The sequence below is a fragment of the Populus nigra genome, chromosome 1 (genome assembly GCF_951802175.1).
Source record: "Populus nigra chromosome 1, ddPopNigr1.1, whole genome shotgun sequence".
Taxonomy (NCBI): domain Eukaryota; kingdom Viridiplantae; phylum Streptophyta; class Magnoliopsida; order Malpighiales; family Salicaceae; genus Populus; species Populus nigra.
In genome coordinates this window covers 24,371,353-24,391,554 of record NC_084852.1, presented here as the reverse complement: position 1 = coordinate 24,391,554, position 20,202 = coordinate 24,371,353, and the positions used below count along the sequence as shown (strand labels likewise).

Sequence of the window (20,202 nt, the reverse complement as noted above, 5' to 3'; positions counted from 1 at the left end):
TTAAAAAAAGATTGCAATGAATGAATGAATTTTAAATTTTAATAATAAGAGTGTTTGTTTTTGTTTTGGTATAATAAATGCTCTAGGATTTTAAAGTATTAGTGTCTAGAAAATAAAAATTGTGAACCTTTTACCTGGATGATTCATGAGGTATTTATAACCCTTAAACCTTGTTGTTTTATTAGAGTGGAGGGACTGAAGAGTCATTTCTTTCTTATAGCATTAATGAGGGATGCACATTCCTTACACAACATTAATAAGGGATAAATATCTCTTACACTATTAATGAGATGAAAATATAGTAGGCTATTGAGAGATTTTTTTATACACTAAAAGTGTAGGGAGATGAATATCCTTGATATTAACATTTCATGTTAAAAGTTATAAGAATAAACAAACTGAGCTTTATGGTTGGACATGAGGGTTATGATGATCTCAAGACCTTTAACTTTTTGTGTTTGGCATACTATCATGCCCACAATCAATTGGTATGGTAACGAGCCAAATCCATGCCCAATTAGGCTGAGCATATAGCAAAGCCTGAGGTTGATGAGTTTACATGCCCATGCCCATGCCCAAATGGGCTTGGCACGCGGCCAAGCCTAAGGGCGACAAGTCTACACACCCATGCCTAAATAGGCTTGGCATGTAGCCAAGCCTAAGGGTAATAAGTCTGGTAGTTCACTAGACCCATGCTTAATAGGGCTCGACGTACAATTAAGTCTAAAGGTACTAGGTTTGGCACTCACTAGACCCATACACATTTGGGAATGGTATGGTGCCAAACCTGTAAATGGTGGGTCTGACAGCTCGCTTGATTTATGTCCGCGTGGGCTTGATAAATAGCTGAGCCTAAGGGTGTTGGGCTTGGCAACTCATGAGACTTATGGCCATTTTAGCTCAATAAATAGCTGAACCTAAAAACATTGAGTCTGACAGCTCATTAGACCCGCATCCATTTGGGCTCAACACATGGTTGAATTGAAGAATATTGGGTCTGACAGTTCGTTAGATCCATGTCTGTTTGGGTTATACCCGTAGCTGAACCCAAAGACATTAGGTCTGGTAGCCTGCTAAACTCTTGTCTGTTTGGGCTGAGCACGTAATTGAACCCAAATATGTTGGGTCTGATAACTCACTAGACTCACATCTGCTCGAGCTCAGCTACGTGTGAAGCCCCAACAAACATGGGTTTGGAAAGCTGACAGACCCAACATCCTTAAGGTTAGCATGTGGCTGAACCTATAGATGTTGGGTCTGACAGCTCGTCAGACTCATGTTAGCTCGGGCTCGGCAAGTGATTGAACCTAAGAATGTTGGGTTTAACATCTCAATAGACCTATGCCTGCTTGGGCTTAGCAAATGGCTGAACTCAGGATTGGGTCTAGCAACTTGTTAGACTCATGCCTGCTTGAGCTTATCACGTGATTGAACCCAATATGTTGGGTCTAGCAGCTCGCAAGATCCATGTCTGCTTAGGCTCAGCAAGTGGCTGAATCCAGGTTCTTGGTTGGGGGTCAAACAAAGTTTACCCCTTCTAAAGTGATTGCGAGTACTACTGCCCGCTTCAAGAGAAGGAAGGTCTCCACCCTCGTGGAGTTTACCGTTGTAGCCTTAACCTCTCATGTTACCTCATTGGTAATGCCCTCACCATCACTTTTAACCGTAGAGACCTTTTTGGCTGCTAGGATTTCTGCCTAGAGAGCTTTACTAGAAGCTGGACAGCTTGGCCTTGAGGATGTTTTTGTTGACCTTGTCCTCAATCGAGCCCTTTTTCACCTTGAAGGGGATGAAAAGTATGCCATGAAGTTTATTCTTAATGGGAAGTCCAACTTTAAGGTTGAAGACTTAGAGGTGTTGAGGAGCTTGAAGAAGCTTTTGACCATTCCTTCAGACGTCCAAGTGATGTTTGATGAGAGCTATAACCATTATTTTGCCTTTACTGGATAAATCACTCTCTACATAAGAAACCAACCATTGTATGCTCTAATTATTTTATTATTTTATTTTTAATAATCATCTTTTTTTTTTAATCTTTGATAGACTTTTATGACGTGTGCCCACTTTAAAAGACATTGGATAGTTGAAAGGTGCCAAATGAGAGAGGCCATTACCAAGCATAAGGCAAACTAGACTACTTTTCAAAGGCTGAGGGCTGAGAAAGTTGCAATGGAGGTTGAGCTGCGGGAGCTCAAGATAACATATATAGCGTTAAAGAAAGACATGAGAGGTTAGGTCCTTCAATTGAACTCCACTAAAAAGGAGCTTTGCCTGGCTCGTGATGAAATGGCCTCCTTAAAGTAGAGGATGATTGAGATGGGGGCATCATAGGAGACTTTAAAGGCTGAGCTCCTTATAGCTAAAGAAAAAGTCCATAACTCTCATAAGCGGATGAAGGCTCCGAGGAGTTCCAGGAGATATTTGAAGGGTCTCCAGCGTTGAAGGAGATGGTTGGAGACAATATTTTCCTTGCCATGTCTATCCTATATTTCTTTAACATGTAAAGGGGAATTCAAGTGGAGAATGTCAGTCCGAAACTGCACTCGAGAGTAGGAGATCTGAGATCAACCCCTGACGAATTGATAAGAGACCCTTAGACATCACCTAGAGAAAACAAAAATGTATTTTTGTCATTTTGAATAAGTCATACATATATTAAAAACTTATATTCTTATTCTCATTGACTATGATACTTTTTCAAATAATCAGAGTGCCAAGCGTGAAATAGACTCTTTCCTTTCATATCTTGCAAATAGAAGGTGTTTGGCTTTACCACCCTTGTAAATTTGAATGTACCATCTTATTTTAAGGCCAACTTGCTCTTACTTTCTCTGTTATTCGTAACTTCTAATTTCCTCAACACCAAATCCCCAAACTTGAATATTTTATTATTGATTCTAACATTATGGTACTGAGCAGTTTTACGTCGATAAACTTTATTTTTGATCATCACGGTCAAATGATATTCTTCTAAGAAATCTAGATTAACCCTAAGGCCTCGTTAATTGCCTTCTAAGGTATAATAGATGACTCAATGACTCAATGACTTAGGCACCAAATCTTAGCTGGGATTATGGTCTCAATTTCAAAGGTGAGGAGAAATGAAGTTTTTCTAGTAAACGTCCTCTAGGTAGTATAAAATCTCATTTAGCAGTTCTACCCGCTCTAATCTGGCTTATGTTATCTTCTTTTTAAGTTCGTTGAGAAGGACCTTATTGGTGAGTTCAACTTGACCATTTGTTTGGGAGTGAGAAATTAAGGAGAATTGATGGTCAATGTGAAGCCTTTGACATTGCTCTTTCATCTTGTAACTATCAAACGGTGTCCCATTATCAGTGATCAAGATTTTGGTAATTTCAAATCTATAAATGATATTCTTCTATAAGAAAAAGATGACATTATTAGTGGTGATATATGCCAAAGTTGACATTTCATGAAAATTCATTTTTTTGCATAAAATTATTTTTTTAAATGTTTTTTTGGATCGTTTTGATATCAAAAATAATTTTTAAAAAATAAAAGATATCATTTTGATGCATTTTCAAATAAAAAGCACTTTAAAAAGCAATTGTTACCACACTCCCAAATACCCCCGAAGTAGTCTACGACTACCAAAATAAACTGTCTATTCCATGTGGCCTTTAGAAAAGGACCCGATATGTCCATCCACCATGGGGCAAAAAGCCACAAGGAAGATATGGTTATCAACTATGTAGAGGGTTGTTCAGAGACCGATGTAAACTTATGACATTGATCACATCTTTTCACCAAGTTATCAGCATCGCCTAGGATGGCTGACCAGTCAAATCTTGCAATGGTGACCTGAGTAACAAGAGTTCTAGAACAGGTGTGAAACCATAAATTTCTCTATAGATTTACCTTAAAACATAAGTGCTTTCCATAAGCGACAAGCAATTTAACAAAAGAGCTAGAGCAGATCGTCTATACAAGACTGCTTTAACCAAACAATACCTTGTTGATCGTCTAATTAAACAAATGATCTCATTTTTATCTAGGATAAACTCCTAGTTAGTAGATAATCTTTGAAGGGAGTTCTCCAATTGTTCTCTGTGTCAATTGGGTTGGCCACTAAGCCTTCTTCTATGCTTGTTTTTTCTAAAATTTCAATTCATACATCCAGAGAGAGTTCAACTGAATTGGAGCTTACTAGTTTGGACAATATATCTTCCTTGCCATTCTTATTTCTTGGAATTCTATCAATTGATATTTATTGGCCTTTGTATTTCTACGAAAACGACCACTAGAGGGACTAGAAAATCATCAGGGTTGATAACTCTTAGTGTCATTTTTCCTAGCCTTCTCTGAATAATATAATTGTCTCCTAGCTAAGGAGACAACTTGTGGTTGAGAAGCTAAGACTGAGGGTGTTACCTCATGTGTCAAGACTCACTAGGCTTGATTTTTCCCTTGAATGGCCATCCCTACCTCCGTAAAGAGCCAAACCTAATTAAAGAATTGTTGAAGCTCTGATGGAGTAGATATGACAATAATTATAGGGACGTATATGACATGTCCCATCCCAGATGTATCTTGATTGTTTGTTATAAAGTGACTTAAAAAGGTTAATAACCAAACTCATAAAAGAGTTGATGACTTTTTGATTAAGTCTCCCACATACGGTGCCAAATGATGATGTTCTAAAATTTAGTATGCTTAGGAATGATGGTTTTTGGTGCTTGGACAATGGGTAATCATATGTTCATGTCAATATTCCATTATATAGAGCTTATAAGGTGGGTGATTGGTGGTAGAAGGCCTAATACCTACAAAACAATATTTTTTGATGGGGTTTAGGGACTCTTAAATGATAAAGTTAGTAACTTTTAAGAAATAGATTACAATAAATGGGAGAATGAACTTTAAATTCCAAGAACAAGAGTGTGTATTCTTGTTTTGGTATGATAAATACTATAGGATTTAAAGGTATTAGTGTTTAGAGAGTATAAATTATAAACCCTTTACTTGAGTGGTTTAGGTGATATTTATAACCCATAAACCTTGTCATTTTACTGGAGTGGAGGGGATGAAGAGTCATTTCCTCCTGATAGCATTAACGAGGGATAAATATCCCTTACACAACATTAATGAGATGAAAATATGGTTGGCTGTTGAGAGATTTTTTTATACACCTAGAAGTATACGGAGATGAATATCCCTAACATTAACATTTCATGTGAAAAGTTATAAGAATAAATAAATAGAGCCTTATGACCCAACATGGAGACTATAATGATCTCCAGACCTTTAGCCTTTCGCTCTTGACACACTACCAAACCCAAGGTCAATAGGTATGGAAGCGAGCCAAATTCATGCCTAATTGGGCTTGGTATGCAGCTAAGTCTAAAGTTGATGAGTTGAGAGGGTTGCCAAATTCATTCTCAAATGGGCTTGGCATATAGCCAATCTAAGAGCGATGTGTCTGGTAGTTTGCTAGATCCATGCATATTTGGGCTTGGTGCACATCCAAGTCCAAAAACACTAGGTCTAGCACCTCGTCATGCTTGCATTTGAATACCTCTTTTACTTCTCTATCTTTGCTTTTAATCCTTCATTCATTTGTAGTTGTCATGAAAGTTCATCAACTATCTTAATTAGCTTTGTTTACTTGTATTTATCCTAAAAGTTGATCTTTCATTTGAATTCTTTATAAATCTTGTTGGAAATATTCGTCATGAAAGATTCTAGAGTTAGTTTGATGTTCTGTTATCACATATCTTGCATCTTATATATATATAAAGAGTTTAGATTGAAGTTTACTGTGATGAGGGCAACAATAGATTTGATTTTCCTGTCATGAAATTGAGTTGTAGGAATTAAATACCTAGCTTGAAATAAAGGCATTACGTCTTCGATGGGATTATCAACTTAGAGGCTTGTCATAAATATTTGAGTAGGCTTGATTTAATATTGGTTGTTGCATGCACGAAGTTAAATATATGAAAATATATAGTAATCATTGATCTAATAGGCATATTTAAGCCGTGGAAATTTTCATAATATGCACGGAATACCACCACTCAAGGATTTTATAGGGTTGAACTTCCTACTTTGACAGAAGAAACCACTTGTCTTATGTGGATGATTGATATACAATGGCATCAAAACGACAGTGCAGGATCACCCATCTCTTTTGATTCTGAAGACTTTTTTAAGTCGTGGGCGATGGCTTTACTAAGTAATTGCTCAATTGCTGATCTCTATTGAGATGTTTTATGTAATTCTATTTTAATGAAAGGCTGAGTATTCTGAAAGTTACCTGTCACTGGTTTCTGCTTCCTTGCTTCCCCCTTTTCTCTTCTTTTCCTTTTCTTTTTCTTTTTAATGATAATGCTATAAGTGCATTATAGTTCTTCTAGGCGTCTTTATTGGCTGTTGTTTTTCGTTTTTCATTTGGAATGTTGATTTGGCATTGCAGCGACTGAGAGTGCTAAAATAAATCTCATCTAAATGAGAAGTAATTTAATTATAGCAACGCTCCTCCCGTCTTCCTTTGCACCACTAAGAATTATGCATGCCTAACTTTTACGGAACAGATAGTGTTCCACGAGTTTGTTTGGTTGACCGTGTTTTTGTTAAGATTTGAATTTTTTCTAAATTAATTTTATTTTTAATATATTTAGATTATTTGCTGATATTAAAAATAATTTTTTAAAAAATAAAAAGATATTATTTTGATATATTTCTAAATAAAAAATACTTTAAAAAACAATTATTTACATAATATCAAACATTATATATATATATATATATCAAGTTGTGCTGCCCAATCTTTTTCGGTGTCAATCAAAAGTCAGGATAATCATGAGCAAGAACTAGATTATCAAAATTTTGTTCTAAATGTTGGCAGTTCGCAATGACATGGGATGATGAAAAGGGAGGGTGAATTTAACCAGAAATTCTAATTTTTTGCCTGAACAAAATATTAAAATCTAGGGTTTCCACTTGGTGGTTTCTATTTCAAACCCAAATGAAAGAAAGGGAAGAAAAGCTGCTTCCATGCAATAGTACTTACGTGGATTGTGTTTATAGATTGGCAACGCAATTCTTATGTAGTTATTGTAGTTTGTGTTTTGATGTTTAAGACGGAATGGTTGAAATATATCAAAAAACATACATTAAACATATAACTTCAATTATCTTTGGTGTCAATTAATAAAAGAATGTGTGATTCTTAACCAAGAATTTTGGAATTTTTATTTTTTGGGGGATGAAAATGATGTGTTTGATTTTTGACAAACTTTTAGATACAAGCAAGAATACCTTCTTTAATTAAAAAATAAAAATATATATTATTTTGATATATTTTTAAATAAAAAATATTTTAAAAATTAATTATTATTACATTTTTAAACATCTCAATATTAGCCATCCCAATATTAGCCGATGGCAACCACTTAGCTAAGAAAAGGAAGGTGGATAGTTTTAACTTCTAATCCAAGTTTTTTTTTCTGAACAGCAAATTTTTTTAAAGTTGATGGGAGGAGAATCTGGTGAAGGATTTGGAGAATAAAGAGAGAAACGTGCCCACTAAAATTTGGTGAAGGATAACGAATAAAGAGTCACTTTATGACTATTCTTTAGTTTTTCAATACGAGACTGGAATGGTGTCGGGGCAAATTGTTTTCGACAAAGAAAACTCCCTTTCTTAACTTACTTGTACGGAACCACTGGGGCAAATACGCGGGTCATGATTTTGTCTTCCTGGGTAGCAAAAGAGGTAAATGGTTTGATCATCTCCTTGCATTCTCTGCCGCAACAGCAGCAATATAGCGAAGAGCTCTTGCATGAATATCCGTCAACTAAAGAAGCATTTAATTGGCAGGACTATCAAAGGTTGGCCAATAATAAAATATAAACAAAAACATACTAACAGGATGAGGGTATTAAGATCAATTAAAGGAAAAGAGAGGCAAGCACTGATGATCATGCAATTGCCTTTGGCAAGATTTAATTGCACAGCATAACTACAAGCTACCAAGAGAAAAAATTGGAAAAAAAGAAGAGGGTCCACTCTGCATGAATATTATATATATCAGCAATAGCTGTTCTAATCATGCTTATATATCAGCTAGCTTCCTCTATCCAACTGCACCCCGGAAAGTTTTTCAGCCTTTTACGTTTTATCATCTTCTTAGACCTTGATACGTTTTCCCAGCTACCAGCATCAGCATACAAATTTGACATAAGCATATTATTCCCAGCATTCTCAGGCTCAAGCTCAGCCAAATGCCTAGCTGCTACCTCAGCAAGACCTATATCCCCATGATTCCTACATGCCCCTAATAATGCTCCCCACACGAATAAATCAGGCTTAACAGGCATTTTCTTAATCATATCATAAGCCTCATTAAGATTTCCAGCCCTACCAAGAAGATCCACCATGCATGCATAATGCTCTAATCTTGGAACAATCTTGTACTTCTGTTGCATCAAGAGAAACAAACTTTGTCCATGTTCAACCATTCCAGCATGACTACAAGCAGTAAGGACAGCTGTGAAGGTCAAGTGATCAAGCTTATTTCCCTCTGATTTCTCCATTTGATCAAAAAGCTCAATTGCTTCATCACAGTAACCATGATTTGCATACCCAAAAATCATCGAATTCCAAGTAACCGTATTCCTCTCAGGCATCATATAAAATAGCATACTTGCTTCTGATATAAAACCACATTTGGCATACATGTCAACAAGAGCACTTCTTACATATACATCATCTTCAACTCTAATCACCACTGCATAGCCGTGTATCTCCCTCCCTCTCCTTACATTAGCCATGGTCGCACAAGCAGCCAAAACAGTACTAATTGTAGCAGAGGTTGGAAGAAATTCCCAGCCCAACATCTGTTTAAATGCATCAAAAGCTGCCTCGTTACGAAAATTTTGCACCAACCCTGATATAACCGAAGTCCAAGAAATCACATCAGGCTCCACTCCCTTACTGATCATCAATTCAAACATCTTTGAAACCATTGCATCATCACCCTTTTGTGCAAACCCCGAAATCAAGCTATTCCAAGTTATTACATTAGGCTTTATACCCAATTTTTCCATTTTATCCATCAAAGCAAATCCTTCTTTAGCAAAACCATGTTGACCATAACCCGAAAGCATGGCATTCAAAGCCACCAAGTCTTTCTCCACCATCCTATCAAACACTCGCCGTGCCTTTTCAACTTCTCCACATTTAGAGTACATATCGATCAATGAACTAATAACATAAACATCCGATTCAATCGAATACTTCAAAATCACAGAGTGCAAAATCCTCCCAGTTTGCACATCATACACATGACCACAACATTTGAGTACGCTAGGAATAACAAACTTGTTGGCCCCTAAACCCTGCTTTTGCATTTCATAGAAAACACTCAAAGCTTCTTGAATAAGCCCACGACGAGAATAGGCCCCAATGAGCACAATCCAACGGCGGATATTTGACTCGGGAATTTTGTCGAACAACTTGCGAGCGTCAGATAACTGCTTAGTTTCTACATAGAAAGAGATGAGTTTGGAGGCAAAATGGGTCAAACGAGCTAAACCGTTAATGATGAGATGAGCATGAAGTTTTTTCCCTTGCTGTAATGCTCGATCACGACCGTATGTTTCGATGAGATGAAAATAAGTTTCCGATGATGATCGAAATGAACGGCGTGATATGATTAGGATGGGAAGCTTATGGTGGGATTTAAAAAATGCTAAAGCTCCCTTGAATTGGTAACGGGAAAGAAGCAGGTACATTTCAGATTTCTCCTCAGCCTCTGAAATCCCAGTTCCAGTGCATTTCTTTCTTTCCTGGGCCTTGAGGCAATAGAGGATTCTTGTTGCCCAACAAGCGACCTGTCGTTCCTTGTCAAACTTATAAAAGTTACTTAAAGAAAGCTGCAAGGGAGAGTTTGGTGTGGGGACGTCCTAGTTTTGTTGTATGAAATAATTTTGAGACTTCAAAGATATTTGTATTTATGTATTTATAGAATGTTAAATGTAAGAAAATTTAACATTTCTTGGGACATTAAACTTTTGAAACTTTAGGGTATGGTTTTGGATATGGCCAAATCACTTGCATTTCCTCTTCCACTTTGGACAGAAAGGAGGAGCAAAAGGTTTTACAAGAACAAATGACTTGAGGAGGTATCTTGGGGTGGCTCTGATTCATGGAAGGATAAAAAATGCGCTTATAAGATATATTGTTGATGAAGCACAGCAGAGATTGGCTGGTTGGAAGGTGGACAAGCTTTCATTGGCTGGAAGAGTTGCTCTTTGTCAATCGGTCACTCAAGCCCTGCCTTTGTATACAATGCAATCTGCAAAGTCTTCCAAAATCTACTTGTGAGGATATTGAGAGGATTTGTAAGCGTTTCATTTGGGGAGACCAGGAGCATGCTGGACGGTTCATTTGGTAGGGTGGGATAAAATCTGTAAGCCTAAGAGTTACGGTGGTCTGGGTCTTAAAAATCTTGAAGCCATGAACGAAGCTTTGTTAACGAAGTTTGTTTTGGGGTTTGATGAAAGGGAATGATCAGTCCTGGGTTCATGTGCTGAGGGATAAATACATGAGAAAGGATGGTTCTGATTTGGGGTGGTTAGCAAAGCCTGATTCGTCTCCTCTATGGAAGACTATTTGTAGACTTCATCCAAAGGTGCCAGAAGGTGTTTCTTGGATTCTTGGTAATGGAAAAAGAGCTCGGTTTTGGCAGCATTGCAGGGTTGCTAAATGTGATCCTAGGCTTCTTGAGTTTGCTATTGATTTGGTTCCTGAGGAGCAACTTCAACGGACTGTCTGTCAGTTTGTTAGTGATGCTAGCCAGTGGGAGTGGTCAGTCTTTGATAGATTCCTACCTATGGAATTAATTCTGAAAATTGCAGCCTCCTCACGGTTCTGCTGGCCGAGAGGACATATTTATATAGAAATTTACTTTCAATGGAGAGTTCTTTACAAACACAGTTTATGGTATGTTAGAGGATTATAAATAAATAACAATTTACATAGAAATATAGTTTCTTTTTTTTTTCCTAGAGAGACTTGTGGTTATTTGGAGTGAATTTGATATAAGAGAGGTCGTTAATGTGAAGAATTTACTTGTTTATAAATGTGACTCAAAAAATGATCTTCATGCTTTGATTACTGTTTTTGGATTTGATGTTCATGCCCTCAGGGTTCACTTGTAATAAAAATTGTGTGGAGACAACGTAGTCTGTTCGTTCTAAACAGTATATTAGTTTTCCTTGTTAGAACAGAGACAAAGTAGGCTGCAAGTAAATTAATGGCGATGATCAGGGTTAGGATGGGTGTCACAACCTGTATATGAACTGAAAAAAAGGGGGATTTCTAAGTGTGATATATGAAGCTGAGTTTTTTTTACTCTGGACCATGATGGCTAGTATTTTGAGAAAGGGGAAACAGAGGAAATACCTCTTTGAAGCCATATGACTAAAAATGGGGAAACAGTTATGCAGACTTAGTCAACTTGGTATTTCAGGAGGTAACCTTCTGTGACTAACAATTGCAATCAATTAAACTGCATTGATCTTATTGCCACATGTTAAAACAGAGCCCACAAGTCTCTATCTTTTACCAGGTGACATGCGGCTCTTTGTTGTTCACTGCCTGTGCAAGAACTCCGGAAAGAGATACTTTGGCCACCCCCCTCCTTAAATTTCCCTCTCTGTGATCAAAGATGCAGACCAAAGGAGGACATTAGGAGAGAAACTCAAGGCTGAAGGAATTTATGGCACACTCTCAATCACGTACTGGAGCGATGGCTCCATTTGATGTCAAGCACGGACATGGTAAAAGGCCTGGAAATCCAACAACCCCAACTGTGGAAGAACTACAAGGTAATTCCATAAACCATAATGTAACCTCCATGGTAGAAGAACAGGTTAATGATTCTGTTTTGCCTAGGAGGCTTGAACTTGAATACGATAGGCAACGGGAATAACAACAAGATGGTCGAGCTATAGCTTATCAGCAGCTGAAGAAAATTTTAGGATTTGTCTATGTTCAGTTCATTCATCAACTCTTTCTTCAGATATTGAAAATTGAAAATAAATGTGTTTTAATTTATATTACAACGTAAATTATTAAAAAAAAATGCCTGTATTTGATTCCAAAGTCATGGAAATTCATGTCTCTATCACTACTGACCTATGAGTTTTGCATGTGCAGCTGAGGAAGTTACAAGGTGGTCGCCACACACCACACCAACTTTTTGTAAGGATCATGAGCTGGAGTATGATCAGTCCCCCAATCAAAAGAAATCAGTTATTACAAAAGTGAAGGAGAAGGCCAGGAAATGGCGAAGCACCCTCAGCAAGAAGAAGCATAATGACGACGGCAACACCACTCCTTCATGGGGTGTCAGCCTGGATTATGTTGAAGATGAAGAAGATCCTGAATATCTAGGAGCCCCAAGTAACTTCAGTCATAGTCTCATTCTTCATATATAGTAGAAAAAATATAAAATCTTATGTGAAGTAAAAGTTCTTGGGAATGCTTGCCTTAATGAATGTGTATTTAATTAACTCGTCTATGTGATCTCTCAGTGTATAAATCAGAGATGGCTCCTGAGGGGTATAAAGAGACCGCTAGACAGCATCCAAGAGCAGTTCCTGTGATATCGGAGACTCGTGTTCTGCCAAGTAGTGAGACCTGTGCTGCTGAAGTCAAGCCAATAACTGAAACTGTGAGCGGGAAACAAGAAAACGAGAAGTCTCCCAAAACACTAACTCAAACCGTGGCAGAGAAGCTGGCACCAGCATACAACACAGTATCCGTTGCTACCCATGCCATTGCTTCCAAGATTCAAAGCCTCGCTGTTTCAACCCCTGAAACTGTGATATCGGAGACGCATGTTTTGCCGAGTAGTGTGACCTGTGCTGCTGAAGACAAGCCAATAACTGAAACTGTGAGCGGGAAACAAGAAAATGAAAAGTCTCCTAAAATACTAACTGAAACTGTGGCAGAGAAGCTGGCACCAGCATAAAACACAGTATCCATTGCTACCCATGCCATTTCTTCCAAGATTCAAAGCCTCGCTATTTCAACCCCTGAAGCACCAGGTGCAGCGGGATTAGACTCAGTGGAGGAAGGTAGAGCGGCATCATCTGTAGCAGGACCAACCAAAGTAGCTCTAGACCAAGTTACATCAGATCCATCCCGAGATCCAGTAGCTGCAGCATCTGGTTACCATTTCTGTGCCGGAGAGAAAAAATGGGATAAAGGAGTTTCAGTGAAGGAGTATTTAATGCACATGTCTGGGCCAGGAGAAGATGATAGAGCCCTTTCTCAAGTGACATTACAAGCAACAAGTCCAAGGAAAACTGCTCGCGATGTGAGTGTGGTGAACAAGGTGAGAGATGCTGTAAATTCTCTTCTTCAGGTCCAGGAGTCCTCCCAACCTACAGTTTTCCATTCAGCTAAGAACTCATCCTCAGATGTTACCATATCAACCGATGCTCATGAAGGTGACTTAATTTTTTTTCCCTTCATTCTCTAGGAGCTCAATCGATTGGAATTATTGGTGGATATTGTAATTTGTTAAATAAATGATGAATCAAAATCAGAATGGATTGTAGGTTGTGACATGATTTATCATATTACTGTTGTAACAAGATTATCCTGACCTGCCAGGGCTAAGATTGGCAGTATGATTTGTGTCATGTACATTAGGAATAGTTCCTTTTCTCACTGTACATCTTGTGGTTGCAGTTACCGAAGAAGAAAATCATGGAAGAATACATAAAGCCAACTGAAAGGTGATTTCAATAGATATCAAAGAAAATTTTTGGTATTCAGTGTACCAAATTCTATATATGTTAATAAATAGCTGCCAATGAAGGTGGCAGTAATAGCTTAGAATTAGCGATAACTATCTAGAGATTGCATTTTGTGGATCCCTGCACTGAATGTAACATTTCTTCCTATTCCTCTTCTGAAATTTAATCATCAGAGTGGTCGTTTAATTAGAAATGTTATGTCACCTGACAGGCTTTAGCTCAAATGGTTCACTTTTGATCAGCAGGTGAGCTTAAAATCAGTGGCAAAGCGGCTGAAATGGAATTCTGGAGATTATGATGGATAGTTGTTTTCTCTTACTACAGTTTTATGAGCATCTATCAACTGATATCAGGTGATCGTGACCGTGACAAAATGTTTATTACATCACACTGTTAAATTAAGAATGACAGATCATGAATGCTGCCAAGTACTTGTTATAAACTACACAGCAGATATTCAAACGAGAACATCATAGCGATGGGCCATGATTCGATCATCCTTCCAGGATGATTAGTGCCTTGTACTTCCCTTTCGTTTTACACACAGAAAAACTAACAGTAGTATTTGATGATGGACAGATATGGTAAGTACCTAAAATGACCACAGAAACCAGAACCGTAATCACTGTAAAATGCCCTTCCCAAAAATTAGTTTCTCAACTTCTATTACAGTAGTGTGGATAGGGGGCATTTGAACTGCGATCAATTATCACATATCTGTTTCCATGGTTTTGTACTGCCTCAATATTAAATAAAGCAGTTCCTACTTTCCAATCAACGAGTCCTGACGATGCTTTGAACAACATTCTTGTAAAAGAATTCATCAAACTCGACGGGTGACTGAACGCATCGCTGGTAATCAGGCATGATTTCGGAAAAAAAAATTATTATTTTATGCATGGTTTGAGCTTATATTTGGAACTTGGAAAGGAGCAACTGTCAGTATCATGTGGTCATTGCTATTTTATTTATTTATTTAATGTACATGTGGATAAGTCAAAGAAATACCAAAACTTCCCTTATTGGTCTGCTATTATTGTTTATGAAAATTCAAAGCAGACCGCAATTCTGCTTTGAATTTTGGATTTCAGATGCCTGCGTTGTTAGGAACTTGGCCAAAAAGGGAGGAGCAGTAATAATAGATTTTTGGCATCAAGCTTAGAGCGACCAAAACTATCATATTTTCATCCAGTTGCCAAAATCTATGTTCATATCACAATTTATTTGCTAAGAGAACACTGTTGTTTTACTTGTGTTCAAAATCGAGCAGCCTTGGCTACCTGGCTATGGTTGACAAATTGCAAATTCATCCTCAAACCTCTGTTCCTTAATACGGTAGAACATGCTAAAGCACCGAATGTCAACTATATACATGTAGTCGAAGTAAGGTATCTGTGCTGAAGTATTATATAGTTGAAATATTCTTGTGCTTCTTCCTTGAATGATTTTTTTCGTTCTAGAATATTCTTTGCTTGGACCTCCACAGGAATTTAACAATTGCAACTTGATTCTAGCTTTACTCACCAAAAGTCTTATATTGTCATTACTTTTCTCCAGTCCAAGTTGTTGACATTGCATCTGATTAAAGCATGTCAATAATCCTGCTGAAGGGTCCGATTGCGAATGCAGCAAAGGCTAAAGGTTCATATCACCAAAGTTTTCAAAAAGCTGAACAAGCAAATATCATCCTCTCTCTCTTATTTTCTCTATGGCAGCATTACTTAGAGCACTCCATTTTGCACTAGCTCTTTTCATATCCTTAAAACACTTGGCCTTGGCTCAAGAGATGAACCAGTTCTTCTACAATGGCTTCAAGGGAGCCAACCTGAGCCTTGAAGGCATTGCAAGTATCCACCCCAATGGCTTGTTGGAACTGACAAACGCTTCTAAGCAGCAAATTGGTCATGCTTTCTTCCCGTTTCCCTTCCATTTCAATACATCCTCCAACAATTCTAGGTCCCTTTCATTTTCTACCAACTTTGTCTTTGCCATGGTTCCAGAGTCACCTATGCGTGGTGGACATGGCATTGCATTCACTATCTCTCCATCTACAGATTTCAATGGTGCCACTGCTACTCAATATCTTGGACTCTTTAATTCTACCACAATTGGTTTGTCTTCCAACCATTTGCTTGCCATTGAGCTTGATGCTATAAGAAGCCCTGAATTTGGAGATATCAATGACAATCATGTTGGGATAGATGTCAACAATTTGACATCCATTCAATCTGCTTCAGCATCATACTTTTCTGAACATGGAGAAAATGAGATCTTGCAGCTCATAAGTGGAGATCCAATGCAGGTGTGGATAGACTATGATGAAATGGATAGGCTACTTAATGTAACACTAGCTCCTGTAAGCATCACGAAACCTCGAAAGCCTCTCTTGTCTACAACTATTGATCTTTCTCTAGTTCTTTTGGATTCTATGTATGTTGGTTTCTCTTCATCCACTGGCTCTGTATCCAGTCACCATTATATTCTCGGGTGGAGCTTCAACAAAAGTGGGCAGGCACAGAGTCTTGGCACTTCAAAGCTTCCTTCACTTCCTCCTGAAAGAAATTCAAGTAACAAACCAGATTTACGAATCGTGATCCCATTGATAACAGTATCTGTTTTACTCATAGCAAGTTTTGCAACTATGTGTATTATGAGGAATAAATATGAAGAAGTACGTGAAGATTGGGAGCAGCAATATGGTCCTCAAAGGTTTCGCTACAAGGATCTTTATAAAGCAACTAAAGGTTTCAAAGACAAAGAGCTCCTTGGAACTGGAGGTTTTGGAAGGGTTTACAGAGGAGAATTACGTTCTTCCAAGGTGGAAATCGCAGTTAAGAAAATCTCTCATGGTTCAAACCAAGGAATGAAAGAATTTGTGGCTGAGATTGCCAGCATGGGGAGGCTGAGGCATAGGAACTTGGTACAGCTCTTAGGCTACTGCCGGCGGAAAGGAGAGCTTCTCTTAGTGTATGATTATATGCCTAATGGAAGTCTCGACAAGTTCCTATTTTGCAATGAAAAGCCTAACCTTGATTGGCCTCGGCGATATCAAATCCTCAGGGGAGTAGGATCTGCTCTTCTCTACCTCCATGAAGAGTGGCAACAAGTTGTTCTGCATAGAGATGTTAAAGCAAGTAATGTCCTATTAGATGGCGATCTTAACGGACGGCTAGGAGATTTCGGGCTCGCTAAGTTTCATGACCATGGATCTACTCCTCAAACAACCAATGTGGTTGGAACTGTTGGATATCTTGCACCAGAGATTACTAGAACAGGAAGGGCCACAACAAGCAGTGATGTATTCGCTTTTGGGACTTTTATGCTTGAAGTAGTTTGTGGAAGGAGGCCTGTAGAGTCAGAAAGACCACCTGAGGAGGTTGTTCTGGTTGACTGGGTACTTGAATGCTGGAAAAGAGGGGCCATTCTAGGGACAGTTGATCCTAGATTGAACGTTAACTATGAGGTGAAAGAAGTGGAGTTGGTTTTGAAGCTAGGTCTGCTCTGTACCCATCGCACTCCAGCAGCTAGACCTAGCATGAGGCAAGTGGTACAATTTTTGGAAGAAGATGCTACTTTGCCTGACATACCACTTTATGGTGCAGGAATTGGTTTAGTTCCAGTTAGCAATCAATCATCTAGGAATCACGTTTTAACAATCCCTATATCATCAGATGATGTTTCTTCATGTTGCTTGTCTGACTGTGAATCCATCCTCAATGGTCGTTGAACAAGCGATGCTTCATGGCTTGATGAGGTCAGCATGATGATGGACAAAAGAGATTTGAAGAAGAAAAAAGAAGCTAAAGAGAGTAGAAGAAACGAAAGAAAAGAAAGAATAGGGGTTGGAAAAGTCTACAACTTTGTAATTTTTATTCAATTCATCAATAATTGTTTAGCATTTAGAAAAATAAGATATAAATACTAAGAATGTATTTGGCAGTGTGGTTGCGGCTGCTTTTCAAATAACTTTTCATGCCAAAATGCATGTCAATGATGTTTTTTTATTTTTTAAAAATCATTTTTGACATCAGCACATCAAAACGATCCAAAACATACAAACCATATTAAATTTTAGCAAAAAAAAAAATTAAAATTTTTTTGGGAACGCAGCCGCAGCCGCGTTCCCAAACATATCCTAAATCGTAACTAGAACAAGCAACTGGGCTTATAATCTACTAAATAAATACTCAACAATAATTAAATTAAATCCAACAAATAAAGCTTAATTAATAAATCTCAACTAAAAGTTCAAATTAATTAAACCAAAACAAAGCTAAAGCCCAATCTTTTAATGCTTTGGGCTACCAATTCATCGTCTATGATCATACAAGTGCGTAAACAATGTTTCTGGTCCAATGTCCCCACCAATTCTCTCGGGGTTGGAAAAACTCGACCTCATCAAGTGTAATTCAAGGCGGCTTTAATAATGCTCCCAAAGATCATGATCAAGTTGTTGTGATATCTTTCTGATAATTCATGTATAGTCTGAATCTGGTTGTCTAGCTTATATACTGTGATTCGCTAAAGTTCATCATTCCTAATAAAAACAACTTGTGCATCCAAAGTAACATTAATATGTTTCTTTTGTGCCAAACATAAGGATAATGGGGAAGGGTTTCAAAAAAATCATATGTTTTGAAATAAAAAGAGAGAATTAATAAGAAAAGACAACAATGCCTTTGGAGGCTTAGATAATAAGTATAAATGAATGAGAGGTATCGTGGTAACTGAACAAATAGCTTGATAAGTATAAATAGAGAGATAAAAATAAAATAAAAAAGAGACGTCTGAAATTGAGAGATAGAACTGGCAATGGAAGAAGGAGAAGAAAAGAGAGGGAAAGATTGAGGAAAATTATCGGAGAAACTAATTGTTTAAGGTAAGACTTGTTCTTTAATGTGTAGTTGAGGTAATTAGTTTGATTTTGGTTTGTTAAGGTTTAGGGTTTTGAAGTTTATGTTTTAGGGTGTCATGACCCGATTCCCGGATTCATGACCGGCATATATATAAGGTTCCTCTTCAAGGTTTCATACCTATGTGAACCCAAACTTACATACAAACTTATCCTAACTCAATCAGAGTTCAACGCAACATTAATAAAAAAATTAACTTTATAATATATAATTTGATTGTTTTAATACAAGAGTTAATACAATTTATAGTTGTGGAGCACTAACTAAACATAAAGGAAAAATATTAATTTCAACAAAAGAGCAGGTTCTGAAGGTCCAATAAAGTGACCCGCTAACAAGCTATAAGCTTGAAAAGATAAATAATAAGAGGGTGAGTTCAACAACTCAGTGAGTAGATAACGTTCAATACACACACACAAGGTAATACAAGAATGATGAATATATATACAATTATAGCTCAAGATTCTTATAGGAAGGTTTCTCAAATAGGTCATAACAAGAATATCATAAGGTAAAGCTCGTCAGAAAATCAAAATGCAATGAGCATAAGGCTCCGTACTGTGGGATGATTAGTCCATACAGGTTGGTGACTCCCCCGACCAACTAGGGTTCAGATACGATGTGCACAAAGACTAACACTACCATGTTAGCATGGGTATTCTGACTGGCATATCATAGGTTCATAATCATAATCAAATAGACATATTCATATCTCAAGGCTTAACTCATGACATCAATCAAATGAGAAGCTATCAATTCAGAAGTCAATTCAAAATATATATTGGTTCATATCAAGAATTCAGATTCAACAATTGATCATGCTTTATCGTAACAAAGATAATAATCAACATGTATATATTATCAAGAAGCATGATTCAATTCATATTAACAACTCAAATATTTATAATATTTTTCATACATATGAAAAATTATTCACTCACTTGACTCAAAAGAAAACAACACTCAAAAGTAAATACCGAAGGAAATCCTACTGATGTCCCGCTAGTAGAATATCAGGATTATCTGAATACAAATGAGACATATTCAAGAATGACTCAAAAGAACATATAACCTATTTAATACATTTATCTAAGTGTATATTCCATAACCCTATATGTTTTTAGACTAAACTAGTTATTTTCTCAAAAACCCAAAATTAAATGGTTTTCCAGAAATCTAATCCATAATAAAACAAATAATAAAATTAGTAATAATTCACTAAATAACCCTTAATTATACATCAAACTAATCTGAAAAAGCTAATATTACAGCTAGGGACCAATCTGAATTTTATCATATTTTTAAAGGTCAAATTGTAACTTTGTCAAATTGGAGGGCCAAACTAAAAATATCATAAATTCATGACTATAGTGGAATTTTGTCCACAATTCATCATCATTTCTGTTCAGAATCTCAAATTACGCTCCAGGGACCATTTTGGAATTTATCAAAATTTTAGGGTCAAATTGTAATTTTTGTCAAATAGGAGGAC

General features: G+C 37.2%; 2 protein-coding genes and 1 pseudogene across 2 annotated transcripts; 2 read left to right on the top strand and 1 right to left on the bottom strand.

Annotated features, from left to right (window-relative positions):
- Positions 1 to 7,896: 7,896 nt before the first annotated feature.
- LOC133701643 (pentatricopeptide repeat-containing protein At5g59600) lies at positions 7,897 to 10,453 on the bottom strand. The gene has a single exon (XM_062125643.1). It carries the CDS (start codon positions 9,757 to 9,759, stop codon positions 8,086 to 8,088), a length of 1,674 nt encoding a protein of 557 aa, XP_061981627.1. The 5' UTR covers positions 9,760 to 10,453; the 3' UTR covers positions 7,897 to 8,085.
- A 1,324-nt stretch (positions 10,454 to 11,777) lies between these two features.
- On the top strand, positions 11,778 to 13,780 carry LOC133679473 (uncharacterized; annotated as a pseudogene).
- A 1,725-nt stretch (positions 13,781 to 15,505) lies between these two features.
- Positions 15,506 to 17,524, top strand: LOC133679384 (L-type lectin-domain containing receptor kinase SIT2-like). The gene has a single exon (XM_062102004.1). The coding sequence runs from the start codon at positions 15,506 to 15,508 to the stop codon at positions 17,522 to 17,524; it is 2,019 nt and encodes a 672-aa protein (XP_061957988.1).
- The last annotated feature ends 2,678 nt before the right edge of the window (positions 17,525 to 20,202 follow it).